The sequence below is a fragment of the Oncorhynchus nerka genome, linkage group LG4 (assembly GCF_034236695.1).
Source record: "Oncorhynchus nerka isolate Pitt River linkage group LG4, Oner_Uvic_2.0, whole genome shotgun sequence".
Classification (NCBI taxonomy): domain Eukaryota; kingdom Metazoa; phylum Chordata; class Actinopteri; order Salmoniformes; family Salmonidae; genus Oncorhynchus; species Oncorhynchus nerka.
In genome coordinates, this window is record NC_088399.1 from 101,121,786 (window position 1) to 101,143,950 (window position 22,165).

Consider the following 22,165-nt stretch of genomic DNA (forward strand, 5'->3'; position numbering starts at 1 on the left):
TCTGCCCATTAATATCAATATAGTCCCGTTATGGTTCTGCCCGTTAATATCAATATAGTCCCGTTATGGTTCTGCCCATTAATATCAATATAGTCCCGTTATGGTTCTGCCCATTAATATCAATATAGTCCCGTTATGGTTCTGCCCATTAATATCAATATAGTCCCGTTATGGTTCTGCCCGTTAATATCAATATAGTCCCATTATGGTTCTGCCCATTAATATCAATATAGTCCCGTTATGGTTCTGCCCGTTAATATCAATATAGTCCCGTTATGGTTCTGCCCGTTAATATCAATATAGTCCCGTTAAGGTTCTGCCCATTAATATCAATATAGTCCCGTCATCACATTTCTCACAAACTTCTGCACAAGTTTAGTCCCTCCCCGTTTGGTACCTAATGAACTCCAGTACTCCTAGCTTGGTAACACCAACAGAGACCTCTGTCTCTCTCTATTCTAAGCAATAAGGCACAATTACACAGAATTCAACTACAGTCGGATAAACCTATCCAAATAATGCCCTTTACTATTGATGAAAAAAATGCAAAAAAATAATTTAAAAAAAAACAATGAATTAACCCCCCAAGAATTGTTGGTAACTAAAACAGCTATCATTTGCATGGGAAGTTTGGATGGAACATGGAAACAGAACACAACAAACTCCTCCTACTTTACACACATATTATTAGCATATTGTACATCTGACAGGTAGACAGGGATTCCCTATATAGCGCACTACTTTTGACCAGGAACCATAGGGCTCTACAGTAGTGCATATTGAATAGGGGGCCATTTGTGACCAGCCAGGTTGTGCCTGGTCAGCTTTGGTCATTAAGCCATACGTCATAATTACGTCATCATTAAACCATACGTCATCATTAAGCCATACGTCATCATTAATTGAGCCATACCTCATCATTAAACCATACCTCATCATTAAACCATACCTCATCATTAAACCATACGTCATCATTAATTGAGCCATACCTCATCATTAAACCATACCTCATCATTAAACCATACGTCATCATTAAACCATACGTCATCATTAAACCATACCTCATCATTAAACCATACCTCATCATTAAACCATACGTCATCATTAATTGAGCCATACCTCATCATTAAACCATACCTCATCATTAAACCATACCTCATCATTAAACCATACGTCATCATTAAGCCATACCTCATCATTAAGCCATACCTCATCATTAAACCATACGTCATCATTAATTGAGCCATACCTCATCATTAAACCATACGTCATCATTAATTGAGCCATACCTCATCATTAATTGAGCCATACGTCATCATTAAACCATCATTAAACCATACGTCATCATTAATTGAGCCATACCTCATCATTAAACCATACGTCATCATTAATTGAGCCATACCTCATCATTAATTGAGCCATACCTCATCATTAAGCCATACCTCATCATTAATTGAGCCATACCTCATCATTAAGCCATACGTCATCATTAAACCATACCTCATTATTAAACCATACGTCATCATTAAGCCATACGTCATCATTAAACCATCATTAAACCATACCTCATCATTAAACCATACCTCATCATTAAACCATACCTCATCATTAAGCCATACGTCATCATTAAGCCATACCTCATCATTAAACCATACGTCATCATTAAACCATACCTCATCATTAAGCCATACCTCATCATTAAGCCATACCTCATCATTAAACCATACCTCATCATTAAACCATACGTCATCATTAAACCATACCTCATCATTAAACCATACCTCATCATTAAGCCATACGTTATCATTAAACCATACCTCATCATTAAACCATACCTCATCATTAAACCATACCTCATCATTAAGCCATACCTCATCATTAAACCATACGTCATCGTTAAACCATACCTCATCATTAAGCCATACCTCATCATTAAACCATACCTCATCATTAAGCCATACCTCATCATTAAACCATACCTCATCATTAAACCATACCTCATCATTAAACCATACCTCATCATTAAACCATACCTCATCATTAAGCCATACCTCATCATTAAACCATACCTCATCATTAAACCATACCTCATCATTAAACCATACGTCATCATTAAACCATACCTCATCATTAAACCATATGTCATCATTAAACCATACGTCATCATTAAACCATACCTCATCATTAAACCATACGTCATCATTAAGCCATACGTCATCATTAAACCATACGTCATCATTAAACCATACGTCATCATTAAACCATACCTCATCATTAAACCATATGTCATCATTAAACCATACGTCATCATTAAACCATACCTCATCATTAAACCATACGTCATCATTAAGCCATACGTCATCATTAAACCATACGTCATCATTAAACCATACCTCATCATTAAACCATACGTCATCATTAAACCATACCTCATCATTAAACCATACGTAATGATGACGCATGGTTCCGTAAGCCTCTACCCCAGTAACAGAGCAGGATCAACACGTTGGCGTACTGCTTCTTATGGTGAGAGAAAAACAAGAAAACGAACCAATAGAAAAAAGGCCTCGTAGTGTATGCTAAACCATTTCTTCCTTTTGACATCATTATAAATGAGGTCAACATAGAGCATAGCACCCTGGTTCCACGCTGTAGAAGAGAAGCCCTTAGCCTCTGGTCCCACGCTGTAGAAGAGAAGCCCTTAGCCACTGGTCCCTCAATGTAGAAGAGAAGCCCTTAGCCTCTGGTCCCACACTGTAGAAGAGAAGCCCTTAGCCACTGGTCCCTCAATGTAGAAGAGAAGCCCTTAGCCCCTGGTCCCACGCTGTAGAAGAGAAGCCCTTAGCCCCTGGTCCCCACGCTGTAGAAGAGAAGCCCTTGGTCTCATTGAGATCTGAATGGTGAGCTGTGCTGCATAGAGTGTTCAGGTTGTAGCTAAGTCTGTGATGACAACACCACTGTACCTGACTACTAAACACCTGGTAGCCCTCAGCTGCAGCTACAAGCCCCATAGATTCACACAATCAGCGTCGCTATTTGGTAGGTCCTCCTCGTCGTGGAAGATATCAGATCTGCTCTACTGGCCAATCAGTGTTCATTTTGATCCCATTTGCTCGTGTCCAATCAGGGTTTTGAGACATTTATCAGACCACGTTGATGATCCCACCCCCGGCCGACGCCCTCTTGCTGCAGTACGTGAAGCCGCTGTGATTGGTGGAAGTGCCGTTCATGTGTGATGTCTTCAGCTCCATCTGACAGGCAGCGATGGCCGCATTCAGCTCCACCTGGGCCCGATGGACCACGTAGAACATCAGACCTATACTGATGATGATCTGAGAGAGAGGGAAACAGAACCGTGTTATAGAACCATACTGTTTAGGACCATAGTGTCTAGAAGGGACGTTACACGGGTGACCTGACTCTCTGTGGTCACTAAAGATCCCATGGCACTTATCGTCAGAGTAGGGGTGTTAACCCTGGTGTCCTGGCTAAATTCCCAATCTGGCCTTCATACCATCATGGTCACCTAATCATCCCCAGCTTCCAAATTGGCCCATTCATCCCTCCTCCTCTCCCCTGTAACTATTCCCCAGGTCGTTGCTGTAAATGAGATCGTGTTCTCAGTCAACTTACCTGGTAAAATAAAATAAATAAATAAATAAAGATCCACCGTTTTAGGACCATACAGTTTTAGAACCATACAGTTTTAGAACCATACAGTTTTAGGACCATACAGTTTTAGAACCATACAGTTTTAGAACCATACAGTGTTAGGACCATAGTGGATGAGGAACATACAGTTTTAGAACCATACAGTTTTAGAACCATACAGTGTTAGGACCATAGTGGATGAGGACCATACAGTTTTAGAACCATACAGTTTTAGAACCATACAGTTTTAGAACCATACAGTGTTAGGACCATAGTGGATGAGGAACATAGTGGATGAGGACCATACAGTTTTAGAACCATACAGTGTTAGGACCATAGTGGATGAGGACCATACAGTTTTAGGACCATACAGTTTTAGGACCACACAGATGTAGGACCACACAGATGTAGGACCACACAGATGTAGGACCACACAGATGTAGGACCACACAGATTTAGGACCACACAGATTTAGGACAGGGGACAGACCCCTGCTGCTGGTTCACCTGTAGACAAGGTAACCGCTGACCCCTGCTGCTGGTTCACCTGTAGACTGAAGACCAGGTATCCTTTGACTCACCTGTAGACTGAAGACCAGGTATCCTCTGACTCACCTGTAGACTGAAGACCAGGTATCCTCTGACTCACCTGTAGACTGAAGACCAGGTATCCTCTGACTCACCTGTAGACTGAAGACCAGGTATCCTCTGACTCACCTGTAGACTGAAGACCAGGTATCCTCTGACTCACCTGTAGACTGAAGACCAGGTATCCTCTGACTCACCTGTAGACTGAAGACAAGGTATCCTCTGATGCTCTGTTCTGACTCACCTGTAGACTGAAGACAAGGTATCCTCTAACTCACCTGTAGACTGAAGACAAGGTATCCTCTGACTCACCTGTAGACTGAAGACCAGGTATCCTCTGACTCACCTGTAGACTGAAGACCAGGTATCCTCTGACTCACCTGTAGACTGAAGACCAGGTATCCTCTGACTCACCTGTAGACTGAAGACCAGGTATCCTCTGACTCACCTGTAGACTGAAGACAAGGTATCCTCTGATGCTCTGTTCTGACTCACCTGTAGACTGAAGACAAGGTATCCTCTGACTCACCTGTAGACTGAAGACCATGTATCCTCTGACTCACCTGTAGACTGAAGACCAGGTATCCTCTGACTCACCTGTAGACTGAAGACCAGGTATCCTCTGACTCACCTGTAGACTGAAGACCAGGTATCCTCTGACTCACCTGTAGACTGAAGACCAGGTATCCTCTGACTCACCTGTAGACTGAAGACAAGGTATCCTCTGATGCTCTGTTCTGACTCACCTGTAGACTGAAGACAAGGTATCCTCTAACTCACCTGTAGACTGAAGACAAGGTATCCTCTGACTCACCTGTAGACTGAAGACCAGGTATCCTCTGACTCACCTGTAGACTGAAGACCAGGTATCCTCTGACTCACCTGTAGACTGAAGACCAGGTATCCTCTGACTCACCTGTAGACTGAAGACAAGGTATCCTCTGATGCGCTGTTCTGACTCACCTGTAGACTGAAGACAAGGTATCCTCTGACTCACCTGTAGACTGAAGACAAGGTATCCTCTGACTCACCTGTAGACTGAAGACCAGGTATCCTCTGACTCACCTGTAGACTGAAGACCAGGTATCCTCTGACTCACCTGTAGACTGAAGACCAGGTATCCACTGACGCTCTGTTCTGACTCACCTGTAGACTGAAGACCAGGTATCCTCTGACTCACCTGTAGACTGAAGACCAGGTATCCTCTGACTCACCTGTAGACTGAAGACCAGGTATCCGCTGATGCTCTGTTCTGCGATGACATCCTCCATTGTGCGCAGCGTGGTGCCCAGGTAGGAGTTTAGGAGCTGTGTGGGCAGCAGGCCGACTGACGACGCCACCAGGTAGTTTGGCAACGACACGTCTGTGATCTGAAAGGAAGAGTGTTTCAAAGTGAGTCTTGTCCCGGCCAGAACGGCCTACTTCCTGTTTCTGTAGCCAGCTTCATGGCGAAGTACACCACTTGGACAAGACGCTAGTCTGTAGAGGAAACAATCAATCTCAGATATTAAAAAGGTGAAAGATACAGTGAAGGCGTCTGTGTTTTTCAACCTTTATTTCCGAGGTTTCTCTCTTACAGATTAGTGAATAGCTATAACCTCTAAGTGGTGTCACGTTTCTCTTAACTAATCTAAAAACATATATATTTTTTAAAAGTTAACGACTTTAAAGCCTCAGGCTGCCGTAGATTATTGAAGATTACAGTTCCACCTAGCTCAATCTCTTGTTTCGTATCACTACATTACTCTATAGAACGGTGTTTCAGTCTCCTTGGCCTGGAACATCCCAGGACTGATGAAATTACCTTGGTACAGACAGACTGCAGGTATTATGCTTACTGTTCCCTAGCCTAGCAGATATTGGTGGGGAGGGATAGGGCTGTGGAGGTCACAAGATTTCGTCAGCTGGTGATTGTCAAGCAAATAACTGTTGGTCCCACGGTAACGGACCGTTAATTAACATAAAACACATTCAGCATCTCCTGGCTTCCACACACAGCCTACAAGCCACTGATGAAGACCTCTGGAACATCTACATGTTAATAAGTCGAATAACTCCATGTAATATAGTCTACACCATCACAATAAATCCATGTAATATAGTCTACCTACACCATCACAATAAATCCATGTAATATAGTCTACACCATCACAATAAATCCATGTAATATAGTCTACACCATCACAATAAATCCATGTAATATAGTCTACCTACACCATCACAATAAATCCATGTAATATAGTCTACACCATCACAATAAATCCATGTAATATAGTCTACCTACACCATCACAATAAATCCATGTAATATAGTCTACACCATCACAATGAATCCATGTAATATAGTCTACACCATCACAATAAATCCATGTAATATAGTCTACACCATCACAATAAATCCATGTAATATAGTCTACACCATCACAATAAATCCATGTAATATAGTCTACACCATCACAATAAATCCATGTAATATAGTCTACACCATCACAATAAATCCATGTAATATAGTCTACCTACATCACAATAAATCCATGTAATATAGTCTACACCATCACAATAAATCCATGTAATATAGTCTACACCATCACAATAAATCCATATAATATAGTCTACCTACACCATCACAATAAATCCATGTAATATAGTCTACACCATCACAATAAATCCATGTAATATAAATCCATGTCTACACCATCACAATAAATCCATGTAATATAGTCTACACCATCACAATAAATCCATGTAATATAGTCTACACCATCACAATAAATCCATGTAATATAGTCTACACCATCACAATAAATCCATGTAATATAGTCTACACCATCACAATAACTCCATGTAATATAGTCTACCTACACCATCACAATAACTCCATGTAATATAGTCTACACCATCACAATAACTCCATGTAATATAGTCTACCTAAACCATCACAATAACTCCATGTAATATAGTCTACACCATCACAATAACTCCATGTAATATAGTCTACCTAAACCATCACAATAAATCCATGTAATATAGTCTACCTACACCATCACAATAAATCCATGTAATATAGTCGACCTACACCATAAATCCATGTAATATAGTCTACACCATCACAATAAATCCATGTAATATAGTCTACACCATCACAATAAATCCATGTAATATAGTCTACACCATCACAATAAATCCATGTAATATAGTCTACACCATCACAATAAATCCATGTAATATAGTCTACACCATCACAATAAATCCATGTAATATAGTCTACACCATCACAATAAATCCTTGTAATATAGTCTACACCATCACAATAAATCCATGTAATATAGTCTACCTACACCATCACAATAAATCCATGTAATTTAGTCTACCTACACCATCACAATAAATCCATGTAATATAGTCTACCTACACCATCACAATAAACCCATGTAATATAGTCTACACCATCACAATAAATCCATGTAATATAGTCTACACCATCACAATAAATCCATGTAATATAGTCTACACCATCACAATAAATCCATGTAATATAGTCTACCTACACCATCACAATAAATCCATGTAATATAGTCTACACCATCACAATAACTCCATGTAATATAGTCTACACCATCACAATAAATCCATGTAATATAGTCTACACCATCACAATAACTCCATGTAATATAGTCTACACCATCACAATAAATCCATGTAATATAGTCTACACCATCACAATAAATCCATGTTATATAGTCTACACCATCACAATAAATCCATGTAATATAGTCTACACCATCACAATAAATCCATGTAATATAGTCTACACCATCACAATAACTCCATGTAATATAGTCTACACCATCACAATAAATCCATGTAATATAGTCTACACCATCACAATAAATCCATGTAATATAGTCTACACACTTCACAATAAATCCATGTAATATAGTCTACACCATCACAATAAATCCATGTAATATAGTCTACACCATCACAATAAATCCATGTAATATAGTCTACACCATCACAATAACTCCATGTAATATAGTCTACACCTTCACAATAACTCCATGTAATATAGTCTACACCATCACAATAAATCCATGTAATATAGTCTACCTACACCATCACAATAAATCCATGTAATATAGTCTACACCATCACAATAACTCCATGTAATATAGTCTACACCATCACAATAAATCCATGTAATATAGTCTACACCATCACAATAAATCCATGTAATATAGTCTACACCATCACAATAAATCCATGTAATATAGTCTACCTACACCATCACAATAAATCCATGTAATATAGTCTACACCATCACAATAAATCCATGTAATATAGTCTACCTACACCATCACAATAAATCCATGTAATATAGTCTACACCTTCACAATAACTCCATGTAATATAGTCTACCTACACCTTCACAATAAATCCATGTAATATAGTCTACACCATCACAATAAATCCATATAATATAGTCTACACCATCACAATAAATCCATGTAATATAGTCTACCTACACCATCACAATAAATCCATGTAATATAGTCTACACCTTCACAATAACTCCATGTAATATAGTCTACCTACACCATCACAATAAATCCATGTAATATAGTCTACACCATCACAATAAATCCATGTAATATAGTCTACACCATCACAATAAATCCATGTAATATAGTCTACACCATCACAATAAATCCATGTAATATAGTCTACCTACACCATCACAATAACTCCATGTAATATAGTCTACACCATCACAATAAATCCATGTAATATAGTCTACACCATCACAATAAATCCATGTGATATAGTCTACACCATCACAATAACTCCATGTAATATAGTCTACACCATCACAAGAATCCATGTAATATAGTCTACACCATCACAATAAATCCATGTAATATAGTCTACACCATCACAATAAATCCATGTAATATAGTCTACACCATCACAATAAATCCATGTAATATAGTCTACCTACACCATCACAATAAATCCATGTAATATAGTCTACACCATCACAATAAATCCATGTAATATAGTCTACACCATCACAATAAATCCATGTAATATAGTCTACACCATCACAATAAATCCATGTAATATAGTCTACACCATCACAATAAATCCATGTAATATAGTCTACACCATCACAATAAATCCATGTAATATAGTCTACACCATCACAATAAATCCATGTAATATAGTCTACCTACACCATCACAATAAATCCATGTAATATAGTCTACACCATCACAATAAATCCATGTAATATAGTCTACCTACACCATCACAATAACTCCATGTAATATAGTCTACACCATCACAATAAATCCATGTAATATAGTCTACACCATCACAATAAATCCATGTAATATAGTCTACCTACACCATCACAATAAATCCATGTAATATAGTCTACACCATCACAATAAATCCATGTAATATAGTCTACACCATCACAATAAATCCATGTAATATAGTCTACACCATCACAATAAATCCATGTAATATAGTCTACACCATCACAATAAATCCATGTAATATAGTCTACACCATCACAATAAATCCATGTAATATAGTCTACACCATCACAATAAATCCATGTAATATAGTCTACACCATCACAATAAATCTATGTAATATAGTCTACCTACACCTTCACAATAACTCCATGTAATATAGTCTACACCATCACAATAAATCCATATAATATAGTCTACACCATCACAATAAATCCATGTAATATAGTCTACACCATCACAATAAATCCATGTAATATAGTCTACACCATCACAATAAATCCATGTAATATAGTCTACACCATCACAATAAATCCATGTAATATAGTCTACACCATCACAATAAATCCATGTAATATAGTCTACACCATCACAATAAATCCATGTAATATAGTCTACACCATCACAATAAATCCATGTAATATAGTCTACACCATCACAATAAATCCATGTAATATAGTCTACACCATCACAATAAATCCATGTGATATAGTCTACCTACACCATCACAATAAATCCATGTAATATAGTCTACCTACACCATCACAATAAATCCATGTAATATAGTCTACACCATCACAATAAATCCATGTAATATAGTCTACCTACACCTTCACAATAAATCCATGTAATATAGTCTACACCATCACAATAAATCCATGTAATATAGTCTACACCATCACAATAACTCCATGTAATATAGTCTACCTACACCATCACAATAACTCCATGTAATATAGTCTACACCATCACAATAACTCCATGTAATATAGTCTACCTACACCATCACAATAAATCCATGTAATATAGTCTACACCATCACAATAACTCCATGTAATATAGTCTACACCATCACAATAAATCCATGTAATATAGTCTACCTACACCATCACAATAAATCCATGTAATATAGTCTACACCATCACAATAAATCCATGTAATATAGTCTACACCATCACAATAAATCCATGTAATATAGTCTACCTACACCATCACAATAAATCCATGTAATATAGTCTACCTACACCATCACAATAAATCCATGTAATATAGTCTACCTACACCATCACAATAAATCCATGTAATTTAGTCTACCTACACCATCACAATATTCCATGTAATATAGTCTACACCATCACAATAAATCCATGTAATATAGTCTACACCATCACAATAAATCCATGTAATATAGTCTACACCATCACAATAAATCCATGTTATATAGTCTACACCATCACAATAAATCCATGTAATATAGTCTACACCATCACAATAAATCCATGTAATATAGTCTACACCATCACAATAAATCCATGTAATATAGTCTACACCATCACAATAACTCCATGTAATATAGTCTACACCATCACAATAAATCCATGTAATATAGTCTACACCATCACAATAAATCCATGTAATATAGTCTACACCATCACAATAAATCCATGTAATATAGTCTACACCATCACAATAAATCCATGTAATATAGTCTACACCATCACAATAAATCCATGTAATATAGTCTACACCATCACAATAAATCCATGTAATATAGTCTACCTACACCTTCACAATAAATCCATGTAATATAGTCTACACCATCACAATAAATCCATGTAATATAGTCTACCTACACCATCACAATAAATCCATGTAATATAGTCTACACCATCACAATAACTCCATGTAATATAGTCTACCTACACCATCACAATAACTCCATGTAATATAGTCTACACCATCACAATAACTCCATGTAATATAGTCTACCTACACCATCACAATAAATCCATGTAATATAGTCTACACCATCACAATAACTCCATGTAATATAGTCTACACCATCACAATAAATCCATGTAATATAGTCTACCTACACCATCACAATAAATCCATGTAATATAGTCTACACCATCACAATAAATCCATGTAATATAGTCTACACCATCACAATAAATCCATGTAATATAGTCTACCTACACCATCACAATAAATCCATGTAATATAGTCTACCTACACCATCACAATAAATCCATGTAATATAGTCTACACCATCACAATAAATCCATGTAATATAGTCTACACCATCACAATAAATCCATGTGATATAGTCTACACCATCACAATAAATCCATGTAATATAGTCTACACCATCACCATAAATCCATGTAATATAGTCTACCTACACCATCACAATAAATCCATGTAATATAGTCTACCTACACCATCACAATAAATCCATGTAATATAGTCTACACCATCACAATAAATCCATGTAATATAGTCTACACCATCACAATAAATCCATGTAATATAGTCTACACCATCACAATAAATCCATGTAATATAGTCTACACCATCACAATAAATCCATGTAATATAGTCTACACCATCACAATAAATCCATGTAATATAGTCTACACCATCACAATAAATCCATGTAATATAGTCTACACCATCACAATAAATCCATGTGATATAGTCTACCTACACCATCACAATAAATCCATGTAATATAGTCTACCTACACCATCACAATAAATCCATGTAATATAGTCTACCTACACCATCACAATAAATCCATGTAATATAGTCTACCTACACCATCACAATAAATCCATGTAATATAGTCTACCTACACCATCACAATAAATCCATGTAATATAGTCTACCTACACCATCACAATAAATCCATGTAATATAGTCTACCTACACCATCACAATAAATCCATGTAATATAGTCTACACCATCACAATAAATCCATGTGATATAGTCTACACCATCACAATAAATCCATGTAATATAGTCTACACCATCACAATAAATCCATGTAATATAGTCTACACCATCACAATAAATCCATGTAATATAGTCTACACCATCACAATAAATCCATGTAATATAGTCTACCTACACCATCACAATAAATCCATGTAATATAGTCTACACCATCACAATAAATCCATGTAATATAGTCTACACCATCACAATAAATCCATGTAATATAGTCTACACCATCACAATAAATCCATGTAATATAGTCTACCTACACCATCACAATAAATCCATGTAATATAGTCTACACCATCACAATAAATCCATGTAATATAGTCTACACCATCACAATAAATCCATGTAATATAGTCTACACCATCACAATAAATCCATGTAATATAGTCTACACCATCACAATAAATCCATGTAATATAGTCTACACCATCACAATAAATCCATGTAATATAGTCTACACCATCACAATAAATCCATGTAATATAGTCTACCTACACCATCACAATAAATCCATGTAATATAGTCTACACCATCACAATAAATCCATGTAATATAGTCTACACCATCACAATAAATCCATGTAATATAGTCTACACCATCACAATAACTCCATGTAATATAGTCTACACCATCACAATAAATCCATGTAATATAGTCTACACCATCACAATAAATCCATGTAATATAGTCTACACCATCACAATAAATCCATGTAATTTAGTCTACACCATCCATCACAATAAATCCATGTAATATAGTCTACACCATCACAATAAATCCATGTAATATAGTCTACACCATCACAATAAATCCATGTTATATAGTCTACACCATCACAATAAATCCATGTAATATAGTCTACACCATCACAATAAATCCATGTGATATAGTCTACCTACACCATCACAATAAATCCATGTAATATAGTCTACCTACACCATCACAATAAATCCATGTAATATAGTCTACCTACACCATCACAATAAATCCATGTAATATAGTCTACCTACACCATCACAATAAATCCATGTAATATAGTCTACACCATCACAATAAATCCATGTAATATAGTCTACACCATCACAATAAATCCATGTGATATAGTCTACCTACACCATCACAATAAATCCATGTAATATAGTCTACCTACACCATCACAATAAATCCATGTAATATAGTCTACACCATCACAATAAATCCATGTAATATAGTCTACACCATCACAATAAATCCATGTAATATAGTCTACACCATCACAATAAATCCATGTAATATAGTCTACACCATCACAATAAATCCATGTAATATAGTCTACACCATCACAATAAATCCATGTAATATAGTCTACACCATCACAATAACTCCATGTAATATAGTCTACACCATCACAATAAATCCATGTAATATAGTCTACACCATCACAATAAATCCATGTAATATAGTCTACACCATCACAATAAATCCATGTAATATAGTCTACACCATCACAATAAATCCATGTAATATAGTCTACACCATCACAATAAATCCATGTGATATAGTCTACCTACACCATCACAATAAATCCATGTAATATAGTCTACCTACACCATCACAATAAATCCATGTAATATAGTCTACACCATCACAATAAATCCATGTAATATAGTCTACACCATCACAATAAATCCATGTAATATAGTCTACACCATCACAATAAATCCATGTAATATAGTCTACACCATCACAATAAATCCATGTAATATAGTCTACACCATCACAATAAATCCATGTAATATAGTCTACACCATCACAATAAATCCATGTAATTTAGTCTACAAAATCCATCACAATAAATCCATGTAATATAGTCTACACCATCACAATAAATCCATGTAATATAGTCTACACCATCACAATAAATCCATGTTATATAGTCTACACCATCACAATAAATCCATGTAATATAGTCTACACCATCACAATAAATCCATGTAATATAGTCTACACCATCACAATAAATCCATGTAATATAGTCTACACCATCACAATAAATCCATGTAATATAGTCTACACCATCACAATAAATCCATGTAATATAGTCTACACCATCACAATAAATCCATGTAATATAGTCTACACCATCACAATAAATCCATGTGATATAGTCTACCTACACCATCACAATAAATCCATGTAATATAGTCTACCTACACCATCACAATAAATCCATGTAATATAGTCTACCTACACCATCACAATAAATCCATGTAATATAGTCTACACCATCACAATAAATCCATGTAATATAGTCTACACCATCACAATAAATCCATGTAATATAGTCTACCTACACCATCACAATAAATCCATGTAATATAGTCTACACCATCACAATAAATCCATGTAATATAGTCTACACCATCACAATAAATCCATATAATATAGTCTACACCATCACAATAAATCCATGTAATATAGTCTACCTACACCATCACAATAAATCCATGTAATATAGTCTACACCATCACAATAAATCCATGTAATATAGTCTACACCATCACAATAAATCCATGTAATATAGTCTACACCATCACAATAAATCCATGTAATATAGTCTACACCATCACAATAAATCCATGTAATATAGTCTACACCATCACAATAAATCCATGTAATATAGTCTACACCATCACAATAAATCCATGTAATATAGTCTACACCATCACAATAAATCCATGTGATATAGTCTACCTACACCATCACAATAAATCCATGTAATATAGTCTACCTACACCATCACAATAAATCCATGTAATATAGTCTACACCATCACAATAAATCCATGTAATATAGTCTACACCATCACAATAAATCCATGTAATATAGTCTACACCATCACAATAAATCCATGTAATATAGTCTACACCATCACAATAAATCCATGTAATATAGTCTACACCATCACAATAAATCCATGTAATTTAGTCTACACCATCCATCACAATAAATCCATGTAATATAGTCTACACCATCACAATAAATCCATGTAATATAGTCTACACCATCACAATAAATCCATGTAATATAGTCTACACCATCACAATAAATCCATGTTATATAGTCTACACCATCACAATAAATCCATGTAATATAGTCTACACCATCACAATAAATCCATGTGATATAGTCTACCTACACCATCACAATAAATCCATGTAATATAGTCTACCTACACCATCACAATAAATCCATGTAATATAGTCTACCTACACCATCACAATAAATCCATGTAATATAGTCTACCTACACCATCACAATAAATCCATGTAATATAGTCTACACCATCACAATAAATCCATGTAATATAGTCTACACCATCACAATAAATCCATGTGATATAGTCTACCTACACCATCACAATAAATCCATGTAATATAGTCTACCTACACCATCACAATAAATCCATGTAATATAGTCTACACCATCACAATAAATCCATGTAATATAGTCTACACCATCACAATAAATCCATGTAATATAGTCTACACCATCACAATAAATCCATGTAATATAGTCTACACCATCACAATAAATCCATGTAATATAGTCTACACCATCACAATAAATCCATGTAATATAGTCTACACCATCACAATAAATCCATGTGATATAGTCTACACCATCACAATAACTCCATGTAATATAGTCTACACCATCACAATAAATCCATGTAATATAGTCTACACCATCACAATAAATCCATGTAATATAGTCTACACCATCACAATAAATCCATGTAATATAGTCTACACCATCACAATAAATCCATGTAATATAGTCTACACCATCACAATAAATCCATGTAATATAGTCTACACCATCACAATAAATCCATGTAATTTAGTCTACAAAATCCATCACAATAAATCCATGTAATATAGTCTACACCATCACAATAAATCCATGTAATATAGTCTACACCATCACAATAAATCCATGTTATATAGTCTACACCATCACAATAAATCCATGTAATATAGTCTACACCATCACAATAAATCCATGTAATATAGTCTACACCATCACAATAAATCCATGTAATATAGTCTACACCATCACAATAAATCCATGTAATATATTCTACACCATCACAATAAATCCATGTAATATAGTCTACCTACACCATCACAATAAATCCATGTAATATAGTCTACACCATCACAATAAATCCATATAATATAGTCTACACCATCACAATAAATCCATGTAATATAGTCTACCTACACCTTCACAATAAATCCATGTAATATAGTCTACACCATCACAATAAATCCATGTAATATAGTCTACCTACACCATCACAATAAATCCATGTAATATAGTCTACACCATCACAATAACTCCATGTAATATAGTCTACCTACACCATCACAATAACTCCATGTAATATAGTCTACACCATCACAATAACTCCATGTAATATAGTCTACCTACACCATCACAATAAATCCATGTAATATAGTCTACACCATCACAATAACTCCATGTAATATAGTCTACACCATCACAATAAATCCATGTAATATAGTCTACCTACACCATCACAATAAATCCATGTAATATAGTCTACACCATCACAATAAATCCATGTAATATAGTCTACACCATCACAATAAATCCATGTAATATAGTCTACCTACACCATCACAATAAATCCATGTAATATAGTCTACACCATCACAATAAATCCATGTAATATAGTCTACCTACACCATCACAATAAATCCATGTAATATAGTCTACACCATCACAATAAATCCATGTAATATAGTCTACCTACACCATCACAATAAATCCATGTAATATAGTCTACCTACACCATCACAATAAATCCATGTAATATAGTCTACACCATCACAATAAATCCATGTAATATAGTCTACCTACACCATCACAATAAATCCATGTAATATAGTCTACACCATCACAATAAATCCATGTAATATAGTCTACCTACACCATCACAATAAATCCATGTAATATAGTCTACCTACACCATCACAATAAATCCATGTAATATAGTCTACACCATCACAATAAATCCATGTAATATAGTCTACACCATCACAATAAATCCATGTAATATAGTCTACCTACACCATCACAATAAATCCATGTAATATAGTCTACCTACACCATCACAATAAATCCATGTAATATAGTCTACACCATCACAATAAATCCATGTAATATAGTCTACACCATCACAATAAATCCATGTAATATAGTCTACACCATCACAATAAATCCATGTAATATAGTCTACACCATCACAATAAATCCATGTGATATAGTCTACACCATCACAATAAATCCATGTAATATAGTCTACACCATCACCATAAATCCATGTAATATAGTCTACCTACACCATCACAATAAATCCATGTAATATAGTCTACCTACACCATCACAATAAATCCATGTAATATAGTCTACACCATCACAATAAATCCATGTAATATAGTCTACACCATCACAATAAATCCATGTAATATAGTCTACACCATCACAATAAATCCATGTAATATAGTCTACACCATCACAATAAATCCATGTAATATAGTCTACACCATCACAATAAATCCATGTAATATAGTCTACACCATCACAATAAATCCATGTAATATAGTCTACACCATCACAATAAATCCATGTAATATAGTCTACACCATCACAATAAATCCATGTGATATAGTCTACCTACACCATCACAATAAATCCATGTAATATAGTCTACCTACACCATCACAATAAATCCATGTAATATAGTCTACCTACACCATCACAATAAATCCATGTAATATAGTCTACCTACACCATCACAATAAATCCATGTAATATAGTCTACCTACACCATCACAATAAATCCATGTAATATAGTCTACCTACACCATCACAATAAATCCATGTAATATAGTCTACCTACACCATCACAATAAATCCATGTAATATAGTCTACCTACACCATCACAATAAATCCATGTAATATAGTCTACACCATCACAATAAATCCATGTGATATAGTCTACACCATCACAATAAATCCATGTAATATAGTCTACACCATCACAATAAATCCATGTAATATAGTCTACACCATCACAATAAATCCATGTAATATAGTCTACACCATCACAATAAATCCATGTAATATAGTCTACCTACACCATCACAATAAATCCATGTAATATAGTCTACACCATCACAATAAATCCATGTAATATAGTCTACACCATCACAATAAATCCATGTAATATAGTCTACACCATCACAATAAATCCATGTAATATAGTCTACCTACACCATCACAATAAATCCATGTAATATAGTCTACACCATCACAATAAATCCATGTAATATAGTCTACCTACACCATCACAATAAATCCATGTAATATAGTCTACACCATCACAATAAATCCATGTAATATAGTCTACACCATCACAATAAATCCATGTAATATAGTCTACACCATCACAATAAATCCATGTAATATAGTCTACCTACACCATCACAATAAATCCATGTAATATAGTCTACACCATCACAATAAATCCATGTAATATAGTCTACACCATCACAATAAATCCATGTAATATAGTCTACACCATCACAATAACTCCATGTAATATAGTCTACACCATCACAATAAATCCATGTAATATAGTCTACACCATCACAATAAATCCATGTAATATAGTCTACACCATCACAATAAATCCATGTAATTTAGTCTACACCATCCATCACAATAAATCCATGTAATATAGTCTACACCATCACAATAACTCCATGTAATATAGTCTACACCATCACAATAAATCCATGTAATATAGTCTACACCATCACAATAAATCCATGTAATATAGTCTACACCATCACAATAAATCCATGTAATATAGTCTACACCATCACAATAACTCCATGTAATATAGTCTACACCATCACAATAAATCCATGTAATATAGTCTACACCATCACAATAAATCCATGTAATATAGTCTACACCATCACAATAAATCCATGTAATATAGTCTACACCATCACAATAAATCCATGTAATATAGTCTACACCATCACAATAAATCCATGTGATATAGTCTACCTACACCATCACAATAAATCCATGTAATATAGTCTACCTACACCATCACAATAAATCCATGTAATATAGTCTACACCATCACAATAAATCCATGTAATATAGTCTACACCATCACAATAAATCCATGTAATATAGTCTACACCATCACAATAAATCCATGTAATATAGTCTACACCATCACAATAAATCCATGTAATATAGTCTACACCATCACAATAAATCCATGTAATTTAGTCTACAAAATCCATCACAATAAATCCATGTAATATAGTCTACACCATCACAATAAATCCATGTAATATAGTCTACACCATCACAATAAATCCATGTTATATAGTCTACACCATCACAATAAATCCATGTAATATAGTCTACACCATCACAATAAATCCATGTAATATAGTCTACACCATCACAATAAATCCATGTAATATAGTCTACACCATCACAATAAATCCATGTAATATAGTCTACACCATCACAATAAATCCATGTAATATAGTCTACACCATCACAATAAATCCATGTAATATAGTCTACACCATCACAATAAATCCATGTGATATAGTCTACCTACACCATCACAATAAATCCATGTAATATAGTCTACCTACACCATCACAATAAATCCATGTAATATAGTCTACCTACACCATCACAATAAATCCATGTAATATAGTCTACACCATCACAATAAATCCATGTAATATAGTCTACACCATCACAATAAATCCATGTAATATAGTCTACCTACACCATCACAATAAATCCATGTAATATAGTCTACACCATCACAATAAATCCATGTAATATAGTCTACACCATCACAATAAATCCATATAATATAGTCTACACCATCACAATAAATCCATGTAATATAGTCTACCTACACCATCACAATAAATCCATGTAATATAGTCTACACCATCACAATAAATCCATGTAATATAGTCTACACCATCACAATAAATCCATGTAATATAGTCTACACCATCACAATAAATCCATGTAATATAGTCTACACCATCACAATAAATCCATGTAATATAGTCTACACCATCACAATAAATCCATGTAATATAGTCTACACCATCACAATAAATCCATGTAATATAGTCTACACCATCACAATAAATCCATGTAATATAGTCTACACCATCACAATAAATCCATGTGATATAGTCTACCTACACCATCACAATAAATCCATGTAATATAGTCTACCTACACCATCACAATAAATCCATGTAATATAGTCTACACCATCACAATAAATCCATGTAATATAGTCTACACCATCACAATAAATCCATGTAATATAGTCTACACCATCACAATAAATCCATGTAATATAGTCTACACCATCACAATAAATCCATGTAATATAGTCTACACCATCACAATAAATCCATGTAATTTAGTCTACACCATCCATCACAATAAATCCATGTAATATAGTCTACACCATCACAATAAATCCATGTAATATAGTCTACACCATCACAATAAATCCATGTAATATAGTCTACACCATCACAATAAATCCATGTTATATAGTCTACACCATCACAATAAATCCATGTAATATAGTCTACACCATCACAATAAATCCATGTGATATAGTCTACCTACACCATCACAATAAATCCATGTAATATAGTCTACCTACACCATCACAATAAATCCATGTAATATAGTCTACCTACACCATCACAATAAATCCATGTAATATAGTCTACCTACACCATCACAATAAATCCATGTAATATAGTCTACACCATCACAATAAATCCATGTAATATAGTCTACACCATCACAATAAATCCATGTGATATAGTCTACCTACACCATCACAATAAATCCATGTAATATAGTCTACCTACACCATCACAATAAATCCATGTAATATAGTCTACCTACACCATCACAATAAATCCATGTAATATAGTCTACCTACACCATCACAATAAATCCATGTAATATAGTCTACACCATCACAATAAATCCATGTAATATAGTCTACACCATCACAATAAATCCATGTAATATAGTCTACCTACACCATCACAATAAATCCATGTAATATAGTCTACCTACACCATCACAATAAATCCATGTAATATAGTCTACACCATCACAATAAATCCATGTAATATAGTCTACACCATCACAATAAATCCATGTAATATAGTCTACACCATCACAATAAATCCATGTAATATAGTCTACACCATCACAATAAATCCATGTAATATAGTCTACACCATCACAATAAATCCATGTAATATAGTCTACACCATCACAATAAATCCATGTGATATAGTCTACACCATCACAATAACTCCATGTAATATAGTCTACACCATCACAATAAATCCATGTAATATAGTCTACACCATCACAATAAATCCATGTAATATAGTCTACACCATCACAATAAATCCATG

At 34.5% G+C, this 22,165-nt stretch overlaps 1 protein-coding gene across 1 annotated transcript in view; it reads right to left on the reverse strand.

Annotated features, from left to right (window-relative positions):
• Positions 1-486: 486 nt before the first annotated feature.
• The window catches only part of tmem64 (transmembrane protein 64), a 43,609-nt gene continuing 21,930 nt past the window's right edge, over positions 487-22,165 (reverse strand). The window contains exons 2-3 of the mRNA XM_065018068.1: positions 5,453-5,608; positions 487-3,332 (exon numbers count right to left, since the gene is read on the reverse strand). Coding sequence (XP_064874140.1) covers positions 3,144-3,332; positions 5,453-5,608 — 345 coding nt within the window. The 3' untranslated portion in view covers positions 487-3,143. The remainder of the gene's footprint in view (positions 3,333-5,452; positions 5,609-22,165) is intronic.